We start from the raw sequence: 20,522 nt of genomic DNA on the forward strand, positions 1-20,522 counted from the left end.
CATGCACAATACATGCCGGTGATGCTACCGGCTTCAGTGGCAGGCCTAGAGCATTTGTGCACTGCATGCCATTATCGCCAGAATACAGTGAGCAAGCGCGAGAACTGGAAGCCGGGGGAGTGGCGGACCATAGACCCATTAAGAATATCCCCAACCGCTGGAGCACAGGTCTGTTGATCCAATCTCTTATTTTGTGAGAGCTCACTTATTTGTGATGACAGGTCCTCTTTAACTTCTACAACTAGGAACTCACATTTATTGAAGCTTAGCGTTTGATTTCCACACATTGGAGGCACATCTTAAGGAACAATCTTGTTACGAAGAGAGTTTAGATCCCCCATGATGTTCGGATAGGTACATCTCAGCAGCCTCTGGATCAGTATTCTGCAAATAGGGTGAAATCTAAATTCATACAGCCTCCAAGCCTGTTGCTTGGAAATACAGAGACTGGCAGAGACTTTGACTTGAGAATTCACCTGAACACACTCCATCTCTTTATCCTCACTTTAGTCCCTTTCTTAAGAACAAGGTGTATTAATTTCTTTATATTAAATTTGTGGAACTTTCTAGAATGTTCTGTTAAATTGACCAAAAGGGCTCAAAACTAATTTCTTTCAGTTCTTCCAAGCAACATTATAGGTAGAAACAATTAAGAAAATGAATTCAGGCTTGAATTCACATCTCTCGTGAGACATCGCCTTCCTCTCCCATGTTTGTGTGGAGGTGTGCATAATTAGCTGCCCGCAGCATCGGACATCTCGTCCATGGGCTCCGGGCTGCTAATTATAAGTCTCTTTTTTAGGTGATCCTGGCATGTCAGCTTAGAGAAGAGCACCTCCGGGATCAACATTAATAGGAGCGTAGGTTAGTATTTGTAGTTTAATATGTCTACAAGCTAGTGGTAGATTTCCTTTAAACACATTAAATACAACAATTGCAAACTTTGACATTAGATGGCAGTAGTATACACACCCTTATCTTTAGAAATCTATAGAAGACTGGTGGTGAACCTGTGGCACAACTGCCAGATGTGGCACTCAAAGCCATCACTGTGGGCACCCAGGCCTACACCCCAGCACAAAGTTTTGCAGACAGGTTGAGTGACTTAATGCATCCTCCTGCAGTGCTGGGTAGCCCAGGATATGCCACGCTCAGCGTTATTTTACAGCAACACTTCCTTTGACTCTAGGAGGAACAATGAGGTGTGCACAGGGTAGATTGTCATTGAAGCTGCTCTCCCACAATTCTTCATGTTCAAGGAAAACCTTGAGAGAAGCTACAATAATCTGAATTTCTCCTCCTTCTTTCACTGATATTGGTGTTCTCAAGAGGCCAATATGATTGAAAGATGTGGCAGAGCAGCGTGCAATAAGTCACTGATTCAATTTTTTGTACAATGGTCCAGTTATCAATAATCTCTGAACACAAAGGATAAAAAAAGATGCTTTATAGTTCCAAGAGCTCTGGATAGTAAAATGTATAATATAATCTTCTGCACTTTACATACAGCAGTAAAGACTTGTTACATTCAAATCTGTCAAGACAGAGGGATAAACGGACGACATGACAAAAAATTGCCCCAATAAGTACTTATAGAGGAAGTGTGTCTTTTACATTATGTGTACAGGCTACATTGTGTATTTCTCCACTAATAAAGTAGTAATCATTGTAATCATTCATTCCCATGAAGACAAATTTCTTACATATACAGGCAGTCCCCGGGTTACATACAAGATAGGGTCTGTAGGTTTGTTCTTAAGTTGAATTTGTATGTAAGTTGGAACTGGCCCCCTCTGTTTCTGTATGCACCTCAATAAAAAGAATTCTTCACACTGAATCGGTGAGTGCCGCTGTATTCTATATTTGCATTAAGTCTGAACTGTATACCTTATTATTGTAACCCCAGCCAGAACTTTTTTGGTCTCTGTGACAATTGGATTTTAAAAATGTTGGGCTGTCATAAGAACCAGGATTAACACTAAAGCTTCATTACAGACACCTTTGATAACTGTTATAGCTGTTTATTGTAGCCTAGGACTAAAGTGCAATAAATTACCAATATCCAGTGGTCCGTTTGTAACTATGGGTCGTATGTAAGTCGAGTGTTCTTAAGTAGGGGACCGCCTGTACTCAATCACAACATAACATATTCTGTAATTAATAATAATTATTTATTTTTATAGCACACACAGATTAAGCAGCGCTGCACAGAGCTTGCCAAATCAGTCCCTGTCCCCAATGGGGCTCACAATCTAATCAACCCACCAATATGTTTTTGAGTGTCGAGTGCAGAGGTTGACCCTGGGACTTGAACCCAGGTCCCCAGCGCTGCAAGGCTGTAATGCTAACCACTAAGCCACCGTGCTGCCGCATTTCACTGTTATTGACAAAAATACAGCATTTCACAGATAATTCCAACCTGTCTCTATCACTCCGATTGTTTACAATTTTGGCTGTCCCTGGGTCCAACCGTAAATCTTATGACTGTGGTTGGACAATTCCCTCTAGCTTATCTTGAATTGCAGGAGAAAGGGAGGGATAGTAGGCAGACAGCACTACAGAGACTGGCACGTCCTGGTTCATCAGCACGTGCTTCTAGCAACATGGAGCGGACACAGGAGCAGCTGCTCTACAAACAAGACAACCTCTGTGTCTGAGGGAGGGGGTGACATAGCAATGCTGACTGTGTTTTATTCATTAGATGAGGCAGGAGAGCTCAGTGTGTTGTTATGTTTAATATCTCTCTAATGACTCTCTTTTTGTTAGTAAACTGTTCAGAAGCTAAATGAAAGTGTAGATAAACCTGTAACCTGATAATCTAAGCACATTGTCTCATAGCACAGAGGAATCATGAAGTGTCTGCTTAGAGAGTTCCCACCCACATTCTGGAATCTTACACTGACCATCAGGAGTTATAAAACATAATTATTGAGTATAATTGCAAAATAAGGGGAATTTGAGAACTTTCTTCCATGCGCAAACCCGTTTAATGAGTATGGGCAGTAGTTATACTGATATAAAACACTGTTATTCTCTACATATAGGTCAGCAGACAATATTTTTCTCAAGCTTGTACATTAATTAGAATATTTGGCCATGTTTTTTTCTTAAATTAAGATATCATTACTGCATTGCTAACAATTTCGAAGAATCTTTGGGACTTTGGGAAGTCATTTCTGTGACACCTGTTTCACTCATCTTTCATCATAGGCCTTCCCTTTAAATCCTCTTTCTGCATATGTTCTCTGCAACTAATTGCTGGCCCCTGAAAGGGACAAATCATTTTCTGTGAGAACTGGAAAAGAGTTCCACATTCCACAATTTGGCCAATGTGTTTTGCACAAGGCTAGAAACTGAAAACGGATTCAACACCCTGATATATATGATAATCCTGGTGTTAGATTCCCAGGCTTTAGAGTACAGTACATAAGCAGTGCAAATGTGCAAAAGCTTTACAAATTGCATATATTTCAAAAATAACTTTTCACTGGCTTTTATTACTAAGCCATTAAACATAAGTTAAATGGAGCATCACCCAGATCTCAAATCAGAATCTCATGCTCAGATATAACTTACACTCTGGCCAATTTAAGCATTTCCAATTATTCCTGTAAGTGGCAGTAATGCACCCAGATTTTCACCATAAACAGACACCGCCTGGTAAGACCATATGATCTGAGCAACTGGGAGGCTGTCATTTTGGCAGGAGTTCTTGAAGCTCTTATGTAATTAGATACATTACTCAGCGCCTTCATTCAGTGATTCATAGAGAACAGAAGAAAGCGCCGGCTATGAAGTGCGTTTAGGTGCATGATTAACCCTGCGCTCATGCATTCCTGACTTCCACACAACACAAATAGGATAATTGTTGATCATTTAAATTATATATATATATATATATATATATATATATATATATATAATTTCTCAATTTCTTCAGTATGAATATATGTGCAAATACCAAATTTACCATTGGTAGTAATTGCTGATAACATAGCAAACAGCGAAATGTTACAGAAAAAGCAAAATAACTATTACATAATGTAAGAACTACTACTACTACTGTTACACAACTTGGTATGCAGAAAATGGCTTAACAATATAAACAACTCAGCTGAAAAGATGGATGTTAGGGATTACAGATGGTACTTGCTATATCATTTCTCTGGTCAAATATTGATTGTCCTGAGAAACAATAGAAACAAATATGCCCTAGTTTCCCTAAGCCACCTATGTTCTAGACAGACTGTGGGGCACATGTACGCATTTTACAGGGGTTTTTTTTACGTCCGCGATCGGATTTTGGCGCAATCGGATTTCATGCGACACAAATCGGGGCATGGCCGTCTGACAACCCAACTGATTAAGACTAAGCGTGGGTTTTAAAATTCAAATTGTGTCGCAAGACATACAGTCACATACACTGGGAAGAAGATGATGAACTCCAGCGGACCTCAGCGGGGAAGCAACACATGCAGGATATCGGGCGCGCGATCTTGGTGAATCGCGTTGGACTTCATTCTCATGACAGGGACCAGGTAAGTAAATGTGCCCCTATGTGTCCAATAGCTGGGCACCCCTAATGATAATGAGAACAGGAGACCCATGACCACCCACTGAATGGAGTAGCCGTACTAAACATTCACAGAAATTGTTCTATTCAAATAAGGGGAATAAAATCACCATTGAAAACCACTTCACCTCACAAAATTTTAATATGTATCTTTAAAAAACCTATTCGTATAATTGGCTTGATTGAACCCCTCAGAATCAGAAACTTATCACCTACCCAGTTGATACATGACAATCTTGATTTAGAAAAAAAATAATGGAGATTAGATACTGTAGAATGTAACGGTGACCACAGTAGTGAGCACAAAGCTCTAATAAAATTTGAGTGCAAGGGAACACATACATTGGGGCACATTTCTATGTTGAGCAGAATTTGTGTAGCATGTGCAACAACCATCAGAATAATAAAATCGTCAATGGTATCCAAAAATACATATACAAGAACTTTTTTTTCAAGCTGTGATGGTTCTATAGGCTAATAATTCATGAAGTGTCTTTAGTTATGTTCACATATTTTTAACAATTTGACTTCATTTTTATTTATGCCCTTGATTCCAAACCAATTTTTCACCTTTTTGAACATGCTATTTTTTACAATTTTTCATCGTTATGCTAAGTTCATAAATTTTACATTTTTCTGTGTCCATCACTGTATGAGGGGTTGTTTTATGCAGGACCAGTTGCATTTTTATGGTACCATATTTGGCATGCACAAAGCTTTGGGAGGATGAACACAAAGGCTACAATTCTGGCCTTGTTTTTTATGTTTTAAATATTTTGCCATTCACTGTTTGGCAGAAATATCCATTTTCATGTATTCTTCCTGTCAATACGATTTCTCTGATATCACACATAGACTATATTTGCACAATAAAATATTTATTTGAATTTGTGTTGCTCCTATAGCCACTTTTTCATACCACTTATAATATCCATTTGCTAAAATAATCTCTAAAGATTCGATTGTTATGTGAATAGTGTCTTATTGGAAGTCATTATAGGGATATTTTCAGGTTCCGTTTTGTAATACATATATGTATGTATATGCACAAATAGAAGTCAGAACAGCTTGATTAAAGGGCAAGTCAAAGGAAGACAAAATGTACAATGCAGTTAATCACATTTGGAAAACAGAGATATTGCCAGAGACAGAAACCTTGGAGTTCTGCCACAGGCGTATAAACTACCAGTGGGACAACTATGACCTGCAGTACATCACTAAGCAAGACAGCGTAAAATCAAGAATTCCAGCATTGTAATCTTACCTAACTGCAGTTTTTTTATTATTTGTGTGAAAACATGTTCTTTACAAATGACTAGAAGAAACATTGCTGTTACTTTACTTTTATGTGGCGTCCAAACAGATTGAGACAGGATTGTGAGGGATTATGTGGATCTTGGATTTGAAAATGTTCTTTTCATTTTGTTTTCTAGTGAAAAAGAAAAGAAAGATTGCTGTTGTTCAACCAGAAAAACAGTAAGTAAGACTCCTTTTATGGAGCAAATAACACAAGAGGCTTCAGAGTGTAGTAGAAGTTTGATAATTGATATAAGTAACTCTTTGGGTAACTGAAATCGCTGTTCATTCACATTGATGCACTTATTCTACAATACCTTCCCTAAGTAATGAAAATGGTAAATGATTTCATTAAAAAATATAGCATTGTAAAGTTTTCTACTGGTAGTCATTGAATGAGTCATTTGGGCACATTTACTTACACGGTCCGCGGACTTCACCAAAAGTCTATTGTCTGTCGATCATGCACTGTGCCCGATATCCTGCATGTGTCTCTTCCTCGCTCAGGTCCGATGGAGTTCACCTTCTTCTTCCTGGTGCATATAAGTGCATTGTCTTGCAACATAATTTGAAAGTTAATTCCCGCTCTCAGTCTGAATCAGTCAGATCGTCCGATGGCACGCTCCCCAATTTGTGTTGCATGGAAGCCAGCGCAACAGCACCAAAAAACGATCACTTGCGACACAATCCAAGCCAGACGAAAGTGCCATTTGCAACCCTTAGTAAATAAGCCCCATTGAATCATTCAATTTATTACTTTCTCCTTCTGTGTATGGTATCTCAGTCATGTTAAGCAGGAGGTCCTAGTGGTACATTGTCACTATGACAAAGATGATACTTGTGCTGTTATGGTAGATAACGGACCCCTTCTGTGTTGTGTTATTTGGTAAGGGTTTTTTTTAAAATGAGAAGAATCCTGTGTTGCTCTAGAAAGCATCAAGAAAACTGTAAGCCCAAATGCAGAATCAATAGGGGCCTATTAAGGTCACAGCAGGCACTGCAGAGAGCTTCAAAAGGGGCTTAAATGCCTTCTAACAGGAAAATAACATTGATGGCTATATCATTGAATATAATTTTGTTCCCTTAGCCTCAGCCATGTCCTTTGCCTTCCTTGGGTGAACTTAAGTGTGTCGTTTTGCCATACTCTGGGGCAGTATGTATCAGGATCCCATTTTCCCTGTATAATATAGTGTAGTAGATAATACTGTTTAGTGCAAATGAATACATTAGAATTGTGTACAGATCAAGAAATTAGTCAGTCTTTAATATGGACAACATAAGGCACGGTGCTCTCATTTTAAATAGTAAGAAATCATTTAAAAGTACAGGTGGCAATAACAAAGTGTGTACAAAGCTTGAAGTTTACTTTTGAACCTCCTACCCAAAATCATGCATAAGTATGTTGGAAAATGCACTTAATAAGTCCATTTAAGTGTACATTATTGGGATGGTGATGCTGTGCATATGGGATTACTGTCGGACCAGACTGTAAAACACAGACGACCACCTTGCAGGTAACTGATATCCTGCGGTCCTTTAGGTACCATACTTATGAAGCCTGTAACTACCAGTTATATAGTAGGCGGAAGAGGGCAGAGAGCCAGTGCACACAATTGGGAGGAAGCAGCAAAAGAAACAGTAAAAATCGACACCAAACACTGAGGACTTAATGTGAATTGTAAAATCTACTACTTTGTAAAATCCGGTGTATGTAAATGTCGCAAGGCAATGGAATATAATGGGCCAATGAATGTATTATTCAATTCACTATTAGGTATTCCTAAGATGTGTAAGTGCATGACATGACATTTGAATAAAGACTACATCTAATATCAGAGCTACAGAATGGTTAATCTGGAATTTGTTGGTTTCTTGGAAGTATAAATCCTGATGGTAAGCAGGGTAGGAAAATACTGAAGATTAAATCAATGTTCACTGATTCAAAGAACATAATGGGGGTCATTTACTAAGGGCCCGAATCGCGGTTTACCCAAATATTACCGTTTTGCGCCGATTTTCCCTGATTTGCCCGTGGATTGTGGCTCATTGGCGCGGGCATGCACGCAACGGAAATCGGGGGCGTGGCCGTAAGAAAACCCGACGGATTTGGAAAAACCGCCTTATTTTTTTTTAAAAAAGTGTTGCTTGATACACGCTTACCTGCACCCTACCCAGGGTAGGACGGTGAACTTCAGTGAACTCTGACGGACTTCAGCGCAGCAGCGACACCTGGTGGACATCGGGCGCAATACCTTAGTGAATTGCTGGAAGACCCGAATCCTCCACAGAGAACTGTGATCGCGACAGGACCGGGTAAGTAAATCTGCCCCAATGCCTTAAATTGAATGATAACATGATGTGGAGATTAATGCACTCTCCATGTTCATCATCCTAAAGAGTTTCCTTATAAAAATATTACAGAGAACAAGGGGTTTACTTTACAATCATCTCTTCAATTTATGACTGGCAGACAGCTGAATAAGATGGTGTTGACCAGGTGGCCTGGCTTAGCAGTCACAGGTTTATTAGAAGGAAGGTACCAAACAAGAGCAAAATTACTGAGCTGTAACATACGTGACAAAGTCTGTCAGAGTACAGCTTGGTTGCCATTAATATTCTTCTGTGCTTTATGTGTGTGAACTGTTGCATAGGTGGCTACTATGTTTGGAGCCACACCCAGCTCTCTGCAGTCCAGCCTTGACCAGCAAGGGTTACTACAGTGATGAATTGCTGGAGGTGGCATCCAGGAACTCCTTTATATACCTTCCTAGTCCCATTACACCTTGCTAGTTCATTTTCCCTATTACTGCATGTTGATACCTTGCTATTCTGTGTATCCAACCTCAGCTATGTTTACTCGACCTCTCTCTAGCTATTTGATTCTGAGCCATCTTGGTTTTCATCCAATTCTGTCAGGCTCTGCTTGTTTGTCTGTATCTGTTGTTTTTTCCCTCTGTGTTCCTGTGTGTATGCTGGTATATCTCTTGTATCATCCTACCTGTCTGCTCCACCATTCAGTAGCTGCCAGATGAAGTAAGTTTTTCCTATTCACCAAGAAGGGTCTCTCATGGTCTGTTAGTTAGTTTTCTGATAGTGAGTCTGCAGCTTATCTGCTTTAGGCAGGTCTGTAGTCTGCAGGGACATTTCATGGTGAGTTTGCCACCCCTTACCCAGTCTGACAGCTTGTGCCAAGTCTGGTTGGGGTTGCGCTGTTTGCTGGTCAGGGTAAAGGTCCAGAAGCAAAAGCAGGAGCCGATTTGTCTTTATGGCCTATCCTCTGCATAAGCCAAACTCCACAGGGCTTGAACACACAGCTCATGCATTAATCATCCATTTGGCACTATTACCAGGCCCTTCACTATACAGTAGACTGAGACAAAAGAAGATGCCTAGTTCATGGCTTGAACCTACTTCTGGACACTAGATGCTGCGGTGATTCCAGGAATGATACCTGATTACTAATTCATCGACTATAATACTGATGATATGTATTAATACATAGTAATAAAGCCCCCTGCTAATTTATATTTTGTGCATGGAGCTGTCAAATTTATCATCATTCTATAACTATTTCAACCTTAAGTCATTCAGCTTTGGTACCATATGATCAACTGATTGCTGGCAAGTGAAATCCTTGTCTCTAAATGTAATTTTGGTAACTGAGTACCAGCATGGAGTAATAGAGCATTTTGTATGCTTTTGCAATGGCAGGTTCTAGTTTTATGTTCACTAAAGACACTCTAGGTGGCTTCAGACTCAATAAAATTTTCAATAGTAAAAATTAACTTCTCTAAACATGTGTGTTACTCCTCATACAGTAAAATGTGACTTCTTTGAACAAATGTTTCAGTATCCAGGAATGACAATTTATAAAACAGACATTGTATAGCATATTACCATTTACATCTCTAGTGCCTTTTTCATTAGTCTTGACATTAACATAAGGAATCCCATAAAACAGATTTCCGACCATTACATGCAACATTAAAAAGCAAATATAACTTTTCAGGATGGAATTAGTGTTGTGTTGCTGATTTTAATGCTGTTTTTATTGATGCTGTAAAACTAAAACATTGAATTGAAAGTGGCTGAGGTCCATAGAGATGATTCCTTGGCTATAATGCCTTTTATTTAGTCAGCTTGGCATTGTGTTGGTATCAGACAAGCCATAAAAGCTGGTTTACTAAATGTATCATTACGGTGAGAATTTAGTGTTATGTCCCTGTGCGGCTTTGTAGAACAGGTACTTTGCTTTGTTTTTTACTTAGATGAGCCCGGCACAGTTTATATGGCATGGTGATTGTAATCATTGTAATTAAATGCCAATGCGTCTTTCTAAAATTGACTGTACTTAAGAATAGTCCCAGAACTACAAAGATACATCTGCAGAATCTTGGCACAAGTACTTAGAGACTCGTGGACTTTCTGGCTTTATACCATGACTTTCCTTGTTATTGTGTAGAATACTAAGGTTTGGTGCTGTAGATGGTTATGGAGAACCGGTTCCTGCTGAAAGTAAACTTGTGTAAATACACTAATTTGTGTATATTTACTTGTTAAATGACCACTTTTCCGTAAAGATAAGAGGTGGACGCATAAGAAGTGACAAGGAGGGCACTTCTGTTCACATGTACTATGCAGGTATAGAGCCATGCATGACCTAAGGTACAGCCTACTTGATGGATGGAGTATAAGCACCTGTCCATTTGGCTACATTCTAACATTACACTTATGTTCTAACACGATATGATAGCTTAGAATTTTAACAGAGCATGTTGGGATAATACACATATATTTTAACCTGGACTAACCAGGAGAACCATCTTTATTAGTAAAGCCCTGATACTGCCCTTCTGGTACCTTGAAGCCAATATTCTAATACAAATGTAAATGTGGTCACAAGTCTGCTAAAAGTAATCTTGTCATTAAAATTAATTGAACCTTCCACTGAAAAACGGGCATGGTTATTCCATTTTATTCTGTTCGGTATTAGTACTCAAAGGAAGTCTTTGCATGATATAATGTACTTTGTAAGCTTCCCAAATATACAATTCTTGCTTCAGGGTCATCTGTCATTTTTATTTAAAGGGGTTTGCCCATGAAAAAAATTCTCAAATTTCAATCTCCTATTGATGTTTAAAAAATCTAGATAATTTTTCACTCCCATACTTTACAATTTCACTCAGTTTTATTGCTGTTTTTAGCTCCTGTAACTCAGTGATGGTCATTTTAAGTTTCCACAGTGTGGGCTGAGACTTTCAAAGCAGACTCTTCATGATTCCTCTGTGCTATGAGATGTTGTGTGCCAACAAGGTGCTTAGATTTTCAAGGTGCAGATGTATTTATTTCACCAGTGGACAAGTATCTTGTCCACTGGTGAAATAAATATCACTATTCAACTTGGAGTGCTGCTTCCCTGTTGTTGGATTCCTGAACGAAAGGGTTTCTTGAGCCAGATTCCCTGAAGCTTGCACCCACACGGATCGCAATCCAGACTATCGCTGTGCCACTCCTTCAACTTCTTGTTACTTTGGGCTTTAAGGTGCAGATTTATATACACTTTCATTTAGCTTCTGAACAATCACTAGTATCTGACACATAGAAATAGAGATGAGACAGATCAGAGATGAGTGATGCTGAGATCCATTAGATGCATATTACACATGACATTCTCAGCTCTGCTGTGTCATAACATACACTGTCAGCTTTGTTGTGCCTCCTCCCCCTCCCTTGGATAAAGACTTTATCTGCCTTTACTCTCCTCATGCTGCTGCTTGCTGGCTGGAAGTCTCTGTGTGTGTGTGTGTGCGCTCATCTTGGAATGCGAGGAGAGAGGCCAATGCAGAGAGGAGCTCACTGCTGCATCAGAGAGGAGAACAATCTGCCATGCCCAACCCTAGACTTATTAATTGGGGTCAGATACTGGGGCAACCAAAATTGTATACACCACGACTAATAGAGACAGGTTCGAATTATATCTGTGAAATGCTGTATTTTTGTTCATAACAGTCAATAAGAGAATGTGTTATTTTGTTATGCTGAGTATATTTAAGAATATTGTCTTCATGTGTAAACCCTTTTAAATGTTACATTTTTATTTTTATACAAATTAGCTTCTTTGTGCACCTTGGAAGAGCTTCTCGTCTGAACAGTATAAACAGCCACATACCTGGTGCACTGAGATGCTAATTTGCATTGAGATAAAACTTTCATTTTTTTCAAAAATGACAGATAGTAGGATTAAAACAAGGATGTCTGGATAGATTATAAAGTCCCCTAAATAATGCCACTTTTACTCTTAGGATTGGTTGGTGGCAGACTCCTCTTTAACCCATTCGTGATGGTGGACATAGTAGTATGGCAAAAGTTGAGGTAACTTCCCGGCCTGTGCCCTACTATTATGTCCTGCTTCTGGCACCAACTCACAAGTGGAGCCAGAGCCAGAAGCTGCAGGTGTCAGCTATATATCCGATCACAGGTTTTAACCCCAATGTGGCTCGAACCCCCCGCTCTGTCCGACGAGTGCCCCTGGGGCTGCGCAATGTCCTTTGGAAGGCGGGACCTGTCTCCTGATGCTCAGTGGATTATATAACACATTATACATTTGTATTGCACTGTATTAGCTCAATATGAGCATGAAAAAACGAGCAAATTGTGTCACACGCCCTATGTTAAAGGTGCACCACAAAAATTATAAAGTGACAAAATTTGTGATTTCTGCTGCACAATCTTAGTGAATCGCCGCATGCAGCATTATACATGGAAAAAGCACTCTTAGTGCATTTTCCGGATTTCAAAGTAAATGTGTCTCAATGGGGCACATTCACTTACCCGGGCCCTCGGAGTTCCCGAAAGTGCATGTAAGTGCTTAGCTTGCAAAACAATTTTGAAGTTAAATCCCGCGGTTTGTCCGAATCCGTCAGATCGTCTGACGGCCTGCCCCCCAATTTATGTTGCATGAAAGGCGGCGCAATTGTGCCAAAATCCTATCGCGTGTGCCAAAAACCCCTTTTAAATCCCTGTCCCAGCGGTGCAAAATGGAAATCGTTGGGATGTCCGCCGAAAGTGCGGTGCGCGGGGCCCTTAGTAAATGAGCCTCAATGTGTCCAAAAAGTAAAAGATTTTGAATTTTTCAAATAAATATTAGTTTTTTTAATACATAAATGCAAAACACATCACCCAAATTTTTCAACAAATACAAAGTACAAAGTGTCACGAGAAAAAAAGTGCTTTGAAGTCATAACCACTTATAGTTACACATGTCAAATTTGAAAAAATTGTCCGTTTCAGGACGGTGCAAATTGGCCAAGTTGTTGAGGGGTTAAAACCATTTTACATCTATCCATCAATCGATGTAGCCTAATGGAGCAACCGTCTCCCCTTAAGAGTAGATTATTACAAAGACTGGATACAATGCATAGCTGTTATAAAGGCAGAACCTATTTTAAAATAAGTTTGCAGTAATGTATAGTGTGCTTGCACAATATACATATATAGTAATAACATAATAAAATAAATAACTTATTTGTATTGCTAATGTTAAAAATACAAATTTAAAATATGTCTTGTTTTCCAGGTTGCCGTCCTCAGTGCCTGTGGAGAAAATACCTCATGATCCTTGTCCATTCCCTCAAAGTGACAGCTACTCAACAGGTACATTATGCGTCTTCTATTTACAAGTCTTAGTTATTTTCTGATGTTGACAGGTATTGATTTCTTCTAGCACAGCAGCACGCAGAAAGCTGTATTTCATTATGCTATTACATCCAAATACTTTGTATGTCACTTCATTGTCTGGTATGAATTTATTTGTTGATGGGTAATTGACAGTGGAATAAAAAGTAGATGTGAAAATAGCAATTAAATCTTAAATCTTCATCTGTTTTGAAAACATAAATAATAAATTTAATTATTTTTGCCATTATTTACAATGCAAACATTTTCATTCAGTCATTACCAACTCCCTTTAATAAAAATGATTCCTTTTCAAGTTTTCAAGATAACCTTTGTCATGACCCAATGAAAAGTTAGAATGATCCTTTATCATGTTATTTATGCTCATTCTTTTTAAGATGTTCAGCTGTGTAAATAAATGGAAAGAATAGAAAAATAGGCACACACAGCACACCATAAAGTATTGTAGTCTATTGTAAATGTCACTGCCAAAAAATGCAGATTGCTTAGTTACATTGGTTAGTTATGGCATAAGTAGAACACTAGTAAGGGTAGGTTTGTAAATACTGTGGGAAAAACATGTCTTGGGTCAGAACGTTCCTTGCTGTTTAGGGTTTAGATACTGCTGACAAATCATAACTTCTTTAGGCAAAAAAAGCATTTCGTTAGTCCATAATACATCTTTAGACAATATGCAAATTAGGTTTGCCCGGCACTCCCACATGGGCTCGGCACTCATCAAGACTAGTAATTATCCGTGCCTCTAGCGTGCATCACATTCCAGCCACCCCCTCCCTTTCCAGAAGATGGCCCTCGGAGCACCTTGGCTCCTAATAAGCCACGCCCACAGTGTGCAGTAAAAGTAATCCATTCCCTCCTCTTCCTGATGTCACACACCTCTCAGAAAGGGGAGGAAGTAGCTGGAATCAGATGCACGCTAGAGGAGAGGTGTGCAATATTAGTAGTCGTGAAGATCGCCCATCACCTGTTTGAGCGCCGGGGCAGAGCGACCAAACCTAGTTTGGATATTGTCTAAAGACATTTTCTGGACTAACTTAATGCTTTTATGTCTAAGGAAAATATTATCCGACAACAGTATCTAAACTCCTAACAGCAGGTATGTTTGGTTTAGATACTGCATTACTGTGGTAGATTCCCTTTAATAAAGAAAAAAATTATTCTTATATCCTCTGAGTAGATATTCTTTGGCAGCATGTCAAAAGATCAAAACCCGTGATTTTTGTCCAAAAATGTAATAAATACAAAGAATCTTGTTCAAATTCAGACACTTTAAACATCTGTTCTAGTTCTAAACACAAAGAAGGACATGAAATTCCAGTATCTCGGTGCTCTGTCCTCTAACAATGTGAACTAGAGAATTTATATATGTAAAATATGGGTATGTTTTAATATACAATAGATAAATTTTATATACAGAAATGCAGGTTCTTTATAAAAGATTTATACTTCTCTTTTTGTTTAGGAACAACCAATGGAAAATATTGCTGCCCTCAGCTGTTTATAAATCATCGCTGCTTTTCAGGGCCATATTTAAATAAAGGCAGGATAGCAGAACTACCTCAGTCAGTGGGTCCAGGCAAGTGTGTGCTGGTTCTTAAAGAGGTATGTTCTCCATTTACTGTGCCAATTAAATACAATTGGGGAAATTTATCTTTTCTCTCTCCTTTTCCTGTCAGTCGATATTCACTTTTGACATGTTTCTCAGTCTAATTTGTCATAGGGGTTTTTTCGTTGTATTAAATTGGACCCGCACTTGTTATTCTACCATGTTTGTTACTATGTGGAGGATGCAACTTTATTTTTCTAAATTGTTGCAAATTTTTGCACAAAAATGTTGCAAAAGGGTAAATCTGTTTCTAGAAAAATGTAAGACTAGAGAAGCATTTTAATTGTTTAGCAGTTTTTTATAAAAATCCCAGGGCTAGTAGATTAACAGGGTCACATCTGGTGACAGGTTGGACCTTGAAGGACTACTTCCTGTTCCTTTAAGGTCCCCTAAAATGCATTTTTTTCAGCTTTCAATACCTATAAACTCTTGGGTATTACCTAAAGCCTGTATATGTTTTCAACAGGATAATCGTTTCCAAACACACTGATTAAAGTATGCCCCACATACTTAACTGGCAGTGCCCAATCCTTTTTATGCTTTACAACTAAGAGGGCTGAAAGGGTCTGCTGTTTATGCCTTGGTGCCACATACCAAAAAGACCTTTAAATATCTTGTGGATTCCAGGTCAAAGCTCTTTTGGCGATACAAAAAATTAAAGCACATAGTGGTACATGCCCCAAACTTGTTTTCTTCAGCAGTTCTCCAGGAGCACCAACGTCTTGAGAGAAAGTCTGCACACTTTATCCACTTTAAAGGGAGAGGACAAAGGAGAGGGGGAGAGGGAGAGAAGGGGAGAGAGAGAAGAGAGAGAGCAAGGGATGAAAAAAGAAAAAAAAGAGAAAAAGGGGTAGGGGGGGCAGGAAACCCTGTCTCATGCAGGGATGGGTGGGGAGGAATCTCCAGACAGCCTGGGCTGCCATTGGAAGGGTGTCTATGCTGGTGGGCGGACTATTCGCCGGAGGCCAGGAGAGACCTGTATACGTTTGATTGCCTGAACTGAGTCCAGGGAAGCCAGGTCTTGTGGAATTTCTCAAACGTATCATGAATTGAGGCAGTGAGTTCTTCCATGAGCATTATTTCATTGACCTTCGAAAGCCAGAGGGACACAGAAGGAGCGGCCGTTTGACGCCACAAAAGGGGAATACATGATCTTGCCACCATAACAAGGAAACTAAGGAGTGAGCGCTTGTATACCTGGAGAGAGATCTTGCTATGCTGAAGAAGGAAGAGAGCCGCATTGAGAGGCAGAGAGTAATCATCAATCTGCCTAATCGTGGATTGGACTGCATCCCAAAAAGAAGTCAAAGTGGGGCATGACCAGAAAATGTGAAGGAACATGCCCTCCTGCACCCTGCACCTCCAGAAAGTTGGGTCCGCCTCCGGAAACATGCTATTTAGTCTGGTTGGAACCCGATACCATCTGGATAGCAATTTGTAGTTACCTTCTTGGAAGCGTGAACTGATGGATGACTCGTTGGATATCCAATCTATTCTTAAAGGGGTATTCCTATATGGGTATTCACATTTAATTTAATTCATTTTCCATGAAGTGTGTGAAGATAAGTTCTCATAAATGTAGCCATGTTGTCCCTTAGAAAAGAGATGGCTTCCTCAGATATGGCCACCTCACATTTCGGCAGCAGTGGCCAGACATGCATTATTGAGTCCTGCCTGACCACCTGGCTTCAGCAGGACTGTGGGTTACTGTGAGACATGCAGTAACTCCCGGACATTTCATATACAAAAACCTTTTGTTTCTAAGGAACCATATGACTACATTTATGAGAAATAATCTTAACACAGATACATTTTTTAATAACATCTAATTGAAGAAATGTGTATATATGGCAGATTAATGAAATTGAATGCCCAGATGAGAATACCCGTTTAATGCACAGCCTTTCAGACAGAAACGCTACACGGATGCCTCCAGTCTGTGCCAGTCACTGCACTGGTTGCCTGTCTCCTTCCGAATACAGTTTAAGATAATCAACTTCAACCACAAAGCTCTGCATAATGCTGCACCTCCTTATCTCTCTGCTCTCATCTCAGTCTACCGCCCAGCCTGGGCTCTTTGATCTGCCAACGATCTTAGATTAATCTCCACCTTAATCCACAACTCTCCATCACATCTCCAGGACATCTGAACTGTACCAATTCTTTGGAATGCCAATCCCCGACCTTTCAGACTAATACCCAACCTCCAAACTTGCTCTTAAAACCAATCTCTTTAGGCAAGGCTATCACACTCTCTAACCACATGAAATTTCAACTCTCTTTACTAACCCATCCTATATCCTCCACCAGAAAAAATATCCAGGCTTCTCTGCAGTCCGATTGACTTTGAACTTTGTATAAAAGATGGTGGCTGATGGCTGGTTCAAGCAGCATTTTATTTAATAAATTATTTTACTCTGTTCCCTTATAAAGAATGGTTGGACCATTATACAATCTCCTATACCTCATGTGTCACCCCCTCATCCTCACAGCCTGTAAGCTCTTGCATGCAGGGCCCTCATTACTATTGTTCTATATGACTGTTTGTACTCTGTAATGGTTTATTTTATTTGTATGTGTCCCCTATGATTTGTAAAGCTCTACAGAATATGATGGCGCCATATAAATAAAGATTATTATTATGGTATTAGGCAGGCAGGAAATATGTGAGACCTATGTAGTTAAATAGTCATGTTGCATTAGATTTCCCTGCTCTTCTCCCATCACAGTGATGGCGAACCTTTTAGCGGCCGAGTGCCCAAACTGCAACCCAAAACCCCGCTTATTTATTGTGAGGTGCCAACCAAAAATTAAAGCAGTAACTTATTGCTCCCTGTTCTTCAACAACGTTCATTCATATTGGCCTCCTCAGGACAAGATGGAAAATTTGAATCATTGTAGCTTCTTTCCAGTGTCCCAAAGATAATTCAGCCCTGTCTACTCATTCTCCCGCTTCATACATACCCAAGTAGCGAAGTAATAATCACTTAAATATATGACTGAAAACAGCATATTTTAAGTTGCTTGGAACTGCAGGAGGATTCTTTGAGTCCTGTCTGGTGTTCTTGGGTGATGGCCGGGATGCCCACAGAAAGGGCTCTGAGTGCCGCCTCTGGCACCTGTGCCATAGGTTCGCCACCACTGCTATATCACATACACCACTATTTACATTTGATTGATATGATCCTATGGAGGGGAATTTATGGTAGATAACAGAAAAAAAGAAGGCAGCACCTGCAAAAAATATAGGCTTATAAATAAATAAATATATATATATATATATATATATATATATATATATATATATATATATATATGTGTGTATGCCAACAGTATTTTCCGAACTCCAGAGAGGAAGATTGGTGCCTTTAATTAGAGGTCTGATGATTAATAAAGAACTTTATGACCGGCCTTATTACAAGCTAAAACAATGCATATAGACTATTGAGATTGTCATATGTTGTATCCATTTTATCTATTAACCCCTTAACGCTCTGTGCCGTAGCTCTACGAGCGCGTACCTCCCTGCGCCGGATATAAAGTTTAAAAAGTGTTTTAAACCGCGATACAGCGGTTTAAAACACTAACAAAAATAAGCTCCGGCACCAGCTCACCCTGTGCTGGTGCTCGGTATTTCCATCTGAAACCTGCCACTTCAAGTGGTAGGTTTCCTTTAAGATAGAGATTTTTTTATGGCTGTTCATCACGCTTTCCTCTACATTTTCTTCTATTTTCATTATGATGGTGCCTTTTGTAAGTAATGGTTATTACGAAGAGCAGCTTCAAGTGTGAATCATTTATAGTTTCATAAATAATATTTTGCCATTGAATCTCAATGTTCTTTTTACAGGCTTTGCTCTTGAGCCACCTATTTTATGGTCAGGTTTAAATCCTTGGCTTGGGACCGGCAGTATGAAGGCAGAAATGAATACCGCTACTCATTTTGTCTAAGCATGCTATATTCTAAGCTGAAACTTTTGATGTTATGATTATCAGTTATACTTTTTGGTGCAAGATTATTCTGTGGTGGATTTCTTACTGCTAAATATGATTTTGATAGTCATCGTATGGATTCTAATTATAATTTTATGATACTATACTGTAAAAATGAGAGCAATTTGTATATAGTGTCTCTTAATAAAAAGCAAATGTCATGGCAGTACAATGGAATTTGGCCTCAATATTTTACAACTTTTTGTGAGATTAGCCAAAGTTCAACTCTGCAAATAATTATGTAGTTTTTATATCAGGCAATGGGACCCATAGACATAGAACATTAGCAATAGTTTCAGTAACCAGTCTGCAAAAAGTTTACGAAATAACAAGAAAGATACATTCAGTATGTGCCTAAATGCGATCAATGATACAAATGCTTTTTAAAGAGAACCTGTCGGTTGTTTTTCCCACCCTAAACAGCATCTAGTCATGACCTTTCCAATGGTGCCACTCAAAAATCATGTTATAAGCATTGAAAACCTTGAATAATCTTTCTATATGCAAGTTTATCTTAATCATCCTAGTCATGGGGCCTGGGGCAGCTTCATCTAGTTATGCTAGATCTTTCACTGTGAGCCATGTTTTACAGGTCTATCACTGTTTTAATTTAGCCTAAAGTCTGCCTGAGCTACCGGCACACTGACTGCAAGCCTAAGTAAAGCTCTTCTCCCCACCGTGACCAGAAAAGGAAATCTTTTACAGCTTTGGTGTACTAATAACATCCTTAGATATATTCTAAATTTCTTTTTTTGCTTTACCTCTTAAATGTTAAAAAAAAGAATTGCAACTATCACAGCAGTGAAATACAGGCAGGATTAGGCAGCTTGCATTCCCAATTTTCCTCTTTCAGAACTTTTTTCTGTAAAAAGCTGATCTTGGACCTAAGTGCAAACACATGCTTCCAGTTGCGAGAATTTCCCAATAAATTAACATACTGTATTTTTCGGACTATAAGGCACGCAAAACATCCTTATAGTCCAGTGCGCCTTATATATGATCCGTACTTACAGACAACAGCGCCTTGAACTGTGCACAGGTCTGCCTCCTGTTGGTCATTCATCCTTATAATAAGGTGCGCCTTATAATCCGGTGCGCCTTATATATGAAACTAGACGTTTTAGCAGGCATTTATTGATGGTGCGCCTTATACTCCAGTGCGCCTTATAGTCTGAAAAATATGGTAACAACAGAATACTAGAGCTACAGTTTTTACTTATGTTCAGTGATGTTTCCAATTCTCTGCAGCTGTTTTTTTTTCCTGGGTGTGTTCAGTAACAACCAAAATCTCAGTACATCTTGCCATAAGGAGTCATTTAGCCTTCCCAAATTCTTTAATGGCAACTTAATCTAGATTTA

General features: G+C 39.2%; 1 protein-coding gene across 7 annotated transcripts in view; it reads left to right on the top strand.

The window, feature by feature from the left end:
• SFMBT2 (Scm like with four mbt domains 2) overlaps nt 1-20,522 on the top strand; it is a 148,627-nt gene that overhangs the window by 104,353 nt on the left and 23,752 nt on the right. For all 7 annotated transcript variants that reach the window (XM_072147425.1, XM_072147430.1, XM_072147427.1 and 4 more), the window contains 3 exons: nt 6,007-6,049; nt 13,446-13,522; nt 15,027-15,166. In XM_072147425.1, the coding sequence (XP_072003526.1) occupies nt 6,007-6,049; nt 13,446-13,522; nt 15,027-15,166 (260 nt within the window). The remainder of the gene's footprint in view (nt 1-6,006; nt 6,050-13,445; nt 13,523-15,026; nt 15,167-20,522) is intronic.

Source organism: Engystomops pustulosus, chromosome 4 (genome assembly GCF_040894005.1).
Source record: "Engystomops pustulosus chromosome 4, aEngPut4.maternal, whole genome shotgun sequence".
Lineage (NCBI taxonomy): Eukaryota > Metazoa > Chordata > Amphibia > Anura > Leptodactylidae > Engystomops > Engystomops pustulosus.